General features: G+C 52.2%; 1 protein-coding gene across 1 annotated transcript in view; it reads left to right on the top strand.

Moving 5' to 3' along the window:
• The first annotated feature begins 2,184 nt into the window (after positions 1 to 2,184).
• MOGAT2 (monoacylglycerol O-acyltransferase 2) overlaps positions 2,185 to 7,810 on the top strand; it is a 15,276-nt gene continuing 9,650 nt past the window's right edge. The window contains exons 1-2 of the mRNA XM_012002021.1: positions 2,185 to 2,345; positions 4,375 to 4,553. Of these exons, the coding sequence (XP_011857411.1) occupies positions 2,255 to 2,345; positions 4,375 to 4,553 (270 nt within the window). The 5' untranslated portion in view covers positions 2,185 to 2,254. The remainder of the gene's footprint in view (positions 2,346 to 4,374; positions 4,554 to 7,810) is intronic.

Here is a 7,810-nt window from a genome sequence, read left to right as displayed (position 1 = left end):
TTGGAAGACAGTCTGACCACACCAAGGTCAGAGCGGATCTGTGGGGGTGGGGGGCTCTGGATTCCTGGGGAGACTGTACACTGATGTATTATTTTATTATTTTGGAAGACAGTTTGGCTTTACTCCCAAACTTGAACATTCACATATTCATAATCCCAGCGGGTTCTCCTGCTGTGTTGAAATTGTGGAGAGGAGAACGTGGATAGAAAGTAAACGGAGAGGCCAATAAGGAAGACAGAGCCAGCCTATAAAAGAGGCTGGCTGTGGAGGTAGGCAGCAGCTGTTCAGTTCAAGAGACTGAAATCAACAAAACACTAGAACAAGGTCATAGAAACTGACATCCAATGGGCAGTAAGCATATTAAAATGTGCTTATATTTATTAGTTGTTAGGAAAATGCTATAACCACAATGAAGGACCACTACACACCCACCACAATTCAGAACTCAGAATTCTTATATAAGGCTTGTGGGAGTATAGATTGTACAATCACTTTGGAAAACTCTATGGCTATATACCATGAGACCCATCAATTCTATTTCCAGGCACACACCCAACAGAAATGTGTACAGATGTATACTGAAAGACATGTACAGGAATGTTCATGGCAGCAATATTCATAATAGCCAGAAACAGGTGACAACCCAAATGCCTGTCAGCAGCCAAATGGACACTTTGTGGCATATTCACACAATGGAATGCTAAACAGCAATGAAAACAAAGGCAATACAGACACACATGATGTCTCAAAAGAGTACACACTAAATGATTCACTTTTCATAAAGTTCAAGAACAGAGATGAGGATGGTGCTGAGCTACAGGGAGGAGAGCAGTGCCTGGCAAGGCCAGAAGGGGTGCTAGATAAGTTCTGTTTGTGGATCAGAGTGGTGATAACTTTCACTTTGTGAAAAGGCATTCCTCTGTCCACTTAGGATTTGTGCATTTTTCCGTATGTATGATATACGTCAATTTGAAGTTCACATTTAGAGGGAGGGATTTAGAAGAACTGATAGGACATGGTGACTGATAGAGGTGGATGGAGAAGAATAGAAGGGATCTAGTGTGACTCAGGTTTTGGCCTGAGCAACTGGGTAAATGGGCGTTACCCTTTACTGAGATAGGAAAGAGCAGAGGAGGAGTCAGAGGGGCCGGAGGGAAGTGGGGGAGGGAATCAAGTTCAGCTTTAGACACGCTACAGTGGAGGTGCCTATCAGGCATTTGAGTGAAGATGTCAAGGAACCACCTAGAGATTCAAGTTGAGAGCCCCAGGGAGCAGAGCCGCAGATGCAGATTTGGAAGTGTTTGCTGTGTAAATAGAATGCCAGGTGTGAGCCTGGATGAGATCTCACAGAGCAGGAACTGGAGAGAAAAGAGAAGTCCGGAGGATGGAGTGGAGGAGGGGGACTCTAACAGCTGGCCTGGTGAAAGATGAGAGGCACAAAGGAGACCTAGAAGGAGCAGCCAGAGAGCTAGGAGGAAAACTGGGAGAGCATAGTGTCCAAAGGCCAAGCGGTTTCAAAGACACGGGAGTGATCAACCGTATCTAATGCCGCCAATAGGTCAGGATGAGATGTGAGAATTGATTACTGGATTTAACAACGTGGAGGTTACTAGGGAACTTGCCAAGGGCATTTTTGTGGAAGGGTGATACCTGAAGTGTGGACCACTATTTGTGGTACCACAGATGGGAGGTGAGGACGGGAAGGCATGAAAGACAGCTCTTCCAAGAGTTTGCTGTGTGAGTGAGCAGAAAAACGGGGCAGGAGGTGGAGGACACAGTGTGGGTGGGGATTTTTAGGTAGGAGTTAGTACAGCATATGTGTGGAGGGGGAACAATGGATAGGACAAGGTCGTCTTATCCATTGACCTTGGGGCCAAGTCATTGAATAGGTGGGAAGGGGGCGAGATTGCATATGCTTGGGGCTTCACCTGTCTAGTTATAGGAAAGACAAGATTTAAGCGATCAGGGAAAGGTAGCCATGCAGATAAGGTGTTGCCTGAGAAGGCTGATAAAGGCTATACAACCCCTTCTCTTCCTCCTTCCTTAGCCAGGCTCCAGCAGGTAGATTCAAAGGTTTCTTGTAGGATAGAAGTTCCTGCCTCAGCAGGGGCAAGGAGGCCTTGGGGCTGGGCTGGGCTGGGTGTGGCACTCTCCCTGCCAGCTTCTACAGCCTGGGGCAGGAACAAAAACCTGTGGGTGCCTCAGACCACAGCAGAGCTCACAGAACCCGCGGGATTCAGGCTGACCCTCCAGCATGGTAGAGTTCGCGCCCTTGTTTGTGCCATGGGAGCGCAGGCTGCAGACACTTGCTGTCCTACAGTTTGTCTTCTCGTTCTTGGCTCTGGGTAAGTTGGGCTGCACTGTGGGATGGGAGACCACCGCACTCAGGTGAGGCAGAGCAGCCACACCAGGTGCACACAGCACATTGATGGTGGGAAGACACTTATCCTAAAGGGGGCTTTGTTGCGCTCAGAGCCCCTGCCCAGAGAGAACTCCTGGGCCTGCCCAGAGGCTTCTTGGTGGTGGAGTGGGGTAGAAGTCACCATCTGCAGCTCTGGGCAGGTTACTTACTCTTCCTGGATTGCACTGTGGGTTCTCCTTTGGCACTTGGATGGAGACCAATCTGCAGGCTGCCGGGTGGTGTAGGAAAGCCTCTGCGTGGTGATGGCAGAGTTCTGGGCTCTGCAGCCTGCTCAGAGAGGAGGGATTTCCTTCTGTACTCTCTGGGAGGAGGAAACTGGGGCTGGTAGTAGGGTAAGTGAGAGAAACAGGGAAAGAACAGGAGGGCGGGGAGAAAGTGCAGGCTGAGAGTGGACTGTGGAGTGGGCATGCTGGGTACCAGGAAACCCGGAGTCAGACTCAGCTGGGCAACTGACCAGTTGTGTGACTTTAGCCAGCCCATGCCTGACCTCTCCAAGCCTCGACTTCACCATCTGCAGATTGGGGACAACAATGCTAGCCTTGCAGGGCTATAGTGAAGGAAATGAAGAAATGTGCTGACCTCTGCTCAGCACAGACCTGGCCTGGACCTTGGGCTGGGCTCACACTAGAGGGCATGAGCATGGCCCCTTATCCACCCCACCACTGATTTGTGGCCAGAGAGATCACCCTTGCCCAAACAACAGCTCTGCCGAAGGTAACATTTTCAAGGAGGGCCTGGATCTGTGGCTTGGGAAGGGAGAATGACTGGGAGTCCATGGGATTTTTCCTTTCATCTGCTGGCACCAGACAGGGTAGGAACTGCTGCCTCCAGGGCTGGGGTTCTGCACACAGATACCACTCTCCTGGTTGTTGAAATGTTGACACACTCTGAACACATTGGTCAGTAGCCATGTCTCTCTCTTTCTTTCTCTCTCTCTCTCTCTCTCTCTCACACACACATACACCCACATACACACACACGTACTTCCTCAGAAACTCCCCCACAATTCTGTGGCTAAAAAGTTCCCCCTTGGCAAAGCAGGCCCTCCAGGACCCTGCCCTAGCATCCCTTCTGGTTGAGCTGTGTCTCTGTTCTAAGGGTTTTTAGACATTTTACACATCCCTGTATACCCCCTTTGCACAGATGAGCCAAACAATCAAGCATTTGCCTCCAGTAAGGGCTGAGAAACCATCAGTCGGAGGGGAATTCCACACGAGGCCTGGTCTTAGCCCTGATGCACCCCTGATTCTGGGGTGGCCAGGGCTGGCCTCTTCCTCCGTCCCTCCTTCTTTCAATAACAAACGTCACTGGTCACTGAAGCTCAGCAGGGTTTGAGAACACTGTGTGGTTCAGAGTGGCCACAGACATGAGGCGGGAGTGGGAGGGACAGGGCCAGCTCTGAGGCTCCTGGAGGCCAGGCTGAGCTGCTTGGACTATGCCTGAAGTTATGGGGAAGTCACGAAGGGCTTGAATAAGGGGAGGGACCTACCTGGATTTATCTCTGGGAAAATGGGGCAGAGGATGAACAGAAAGAGAGCAGGAAAGGGTCTCCCTTTGCTCTGAGATCCCAAAAGACGGAAACCAGAACAGTTTATCCAACCAGTTGTCCCCATCGATTACTTGGTAAGTACAGACAACTCTCCTGGGGAGAAGGGAGATAGGCGGGAGATGGAGTGAATTAGGTGGCCTGGTGCAGTGGGGGAAAGTGAGCTTTGGTATTAGGCCTACCTAGGCTCAACGCGTGCTCCCAGTGACACTGGGCTGGCCACAGTCCCTCTCGAGGCCTTCCTCTCCTCCTTGAAGGATCAGGAAGCTGCTGTCTTCCTCCTGGGGTCAAGGATTGGACAGGACGGCGCTGCTAGTGCCGGGCCTATGGGCAGAGCTCAGTCTGAGCAATCTCACCTGCCTTCCTCTCAGATCCTGTTCCTGACAGCTCCTTCTTCCCTCCCCAGCCGAGATCTGCATTGTGGGCTTCATAGCCCTCCTGTTTACAAGATTCTGGCTCCTCACTGTACTATATGCGGCCTGGTGGTACCTGGACCGAGACAAGCCGCGGCAGGGGGGCCGGCGCGTCCAGGCCATCAGGTGCTGGGCGATATGGAAGTACATGAAGGACTATTTCCCCATCTCGGTGAGTATTGAGGCTGGTTGGGGTGGGGGAGGGAGTTGGCTGGGGTGTGGTCAGGGCCAGAGTGCCCACATCTTCATGGGAAAATATGGCCCTGCATGCATTGAGGAGGCTACTGGGCTGGGAGGTAGGAGCTAGGGCTTCTGCTACTATGTGACCTGGAGAAGAGTCCAGCTTCTCTCCGATCATGGTTTCGCATCTGCAGGGATGCGGGGCCAGTACAGGGACTGATGAGTGTCCAGTGTTTGAAGGAGTTCTGTGGGGTATATGATGTAAGGCATGCCTATGTATCTTAAAGGCACAGACCCATGAGCAGCCCAGGCTTGGGAGTGAAGGTAATAAACTTATAGTTTCTAAGGACCATCTAACCTCACACTTAACATTTACCAGAAGAGGAGGCTGACACCCAGAGAAAGAGAAAATGTCACCAATGTCACACAAGTTCTTTTACAGATTTCCAAGTGTGTACACTGACTGTGGGCAAAGGGACAGGTGAGAGAGCCCTGAATTGTTCTCAGATCCTACCCTGCCCCTAACTGGCATATGGTGTATCTTTGGGCAAAGCTTTATCCTGTTCTGAGGCTCAGTCTCCCCATGTATCTAGTAAGTAGACTGATTCCTCCTCCTCTGCATGCCTTCAAATCTCTGGCTTTCCGACTCCTGTCACCTCATGGTCATTGTGGACACTTGGCCCTGGACTTGAAGGTGTGTCCAGAGCAGAGCAGATCCCTGGATTTGAGTGAGCAGATCTTTCGGCCCCTTCAACGGAATCCCAGGCAATCTAAAGCCTTGATCTATGCAGCCAGGCAGTGATGGTTCATTGGCCAGATGGAATAGGGTGGGGAAGGCAGCAGGGATGCAAAGAAGGGACAGGCAGGGGCAGTTGGCCCTCCTCTGGAAGCAGGAGAGAAGAAAGGGATAAGACATGGCCTGTGGAGACAGGTAGACTAGACTCTGATCCCAAGTCAGCCCCATACCATACCGGCTGTATGACCATGGGTGAGTTAGTCTCTCTGAGCCTCAGTTTCCTCATATGTAAAATGGGGATAATGCCGCATACCTCACTGGGTTGTGTAGATTCAATGAGACAAAGCAGGTAAAGCACTTTGTAGGTTTTTTTTTTTTTTTTTTTGAGATGGAGTCTCGCTCTGGCTCTGTCACCCAGGCTGGAGTGCAGTGGTGTGATCTCGGCTCACTGCAATCTCTGCCTCCCAGGTTCAAGCAATTCTCCTGCCTCAGCCTCCCGTGTAGCTGGGACTACAGGTGCCGGCCACCATGCCTGGCTAATTCTTGTATTTTTAGTAGAGACGGGGTTTCACCATGTTGGTCAGGCTGGTCTCGAACTCCCAACCTTAGGTGATCCGCCCACCTCAGCCTCCCAAAGTGCTGGAATTACAGGCGTGAACCACCGTGCCCGGCTAGCACTTTGTAGGTTTTCAGTAAACAGGCGGCTAGTATTATTTTACCTTGGCAGTGGGACTCTGAGAAGGCGTGGTCGTGACTCGAGTCTGGAGAGGACTCTGAGAGTCCTGCTGCTCTGACCTCCACACCTATGTAACTTCTCCCACTCTGCCTGGGAAGCCTACCTCTTCCCGTCCCTCCAGAAACAAGGTCTCCAGCTTGCAAAGGGGGAGGTGTAGAGGACACAAGTCCACCAAAGTTAAGAAACTTGTCTGAATTATGGGAACGCAAGGTGGTTGGGGTTCCTGCCTTGCTCCCTTCTGAGAGTCCTGGAGCCCAAGAAGGACTGGCAAAGGCTGAGCCACAACTGGAATGCAGGAGCCTCTAGCACCGCAGTGGGCAGGGCCTCCAGGGCAAAGGGCAAGGGGGGTGCTGGGCAGAGAGCAGGCAGTGGCTGGCAGAGACTCACGTGCCATGCTCACGAGGGGTGGTAGATGTGGAAAGGCAGAACATGGTCTAGCCTGGGGGACTTAGGACGGGGGCAGTCTCCCCTGCCCCTCATACGTGTTTCCTGCGAGGCCCCCTCCAGGGTCTTGTCAGCAGAGAAACTTAGGGCTTGCTGAGTTCTGGGAGCAGCCCACGGATGTGTCAGAGGCACAGTCCTCATCCCCACCCCAGGACCTCTGCACTTTGAGATTCACCTCCCTTTCCTGCCTCTCCTCTCTCCAGCCTGGGCTTCCTCTTCTGTGCCAGGAAGGTCAGAGCCTCCCCGGGAAAGTGTGCTGTGGCCAGCCTGGGGACGTGTGTGTGACATCAGGGACCAAGCCAAAGAAAACCTGAAGCGGGCTCTGGCCTCCCAGAGAGCTTTGGAGGTTCTGGTCTCACTTCCCGCTCTTGAGCTGAATCCCAAGCCCACTGGGGGAAAAAAAGCAGCCTGAAAAGGCAAACACACAAGCACAGGCCCAGACACTTGCCTCACGGTGAGTTCTGAGCCACAGGCTGACATCCAGCATGGCTAAAGCAGAAGGCAGGCCTGCAGAGGAGGCTGGGGAGGCCCTCAGGTCAGAGGGTGGAGGCCATTGGAGGCCATTCTGCAGGACTAGGACTGCTCACCTGAAAGTTCTCCCGGGGTGTCTTCAGCCAGCCCAAGGGCCTCAAAGGACAGCATCTGGCCCTCTGTGCACCTGGAGCCTTTCCAGTTGCAGGTCTGGCAGAAATGCTGAGGCAGCTCTGCACCTACCCTATCAACGTCCTTCCTGCTCCTTCCTCAGCCAGGTGGCTCTTGAGGAGGATATCTCAACCTTAGTACTGTTAACACTGGTGGGACACAGGCCTCGATTTGCAGAAATTCTATGTGCACCGTTTTGTTTGTTTGTTTTGTTTTTGTTTTTTCAAGACAGAGTTTCACTTTTGTTGCCCAGTCTGGAATGCAGTGGCATTATATCGGCTCACTGCAACCTCCACCTCCCAGGTTCAAGCGATTCTCTTGCCTCAGCATCCTGAGTAACTGGGATTACAGGCACCCACCACCACTCCTGGCTAATTTGTACTTTTTTAGTAGATACGGAGTTTCACCATATTGACCAGGCTGGTCTTGAACTCCCAACCTTAGATGATCTGCCCGCCTCGGCCTCCCAAAGTGCTGGGATTACAGGCGTCAGCCACTGTGCCTGCTCCTGTGCACCGTTTTTTGTTTTTGTGTGTGTGTGTGTGTTTTTTTTTCCAGAATCCTTGCTCACCGCAGGCCCTTTGCAGCACCATCTGCCGAAGGTGGCAATGCCACAGAGTGGCCAGCAGAGGGCGAGATGATGTTCATTTTGACTATGTTCTAAGCTGGGCCTGTTGGGTGGGGCTGTGGC

Source organism: Mandrillus leucophaeus, unplaced genomic scaffold (assembly GCF_000951045.1).
Source record: "Mandrillus leucophaeus isolate KB7577 unplaced genomic scaffold, Mleu.le_1.0 Scaffold674, whole genome shotgun sequence".
In the NCBI taxonomy this organism is placed as follows: Eukaryota; Metazoa; Chordata; class Mammalia; order Primates; family Cercopithecidae; genus Mandrillus; species Mandrillus leucophaeus.
The sequence above is the reverse complement of the archived record's forward strand: the minus strand, read 5'-3'. Positions and strand labels throughout refer to the sequence as shown.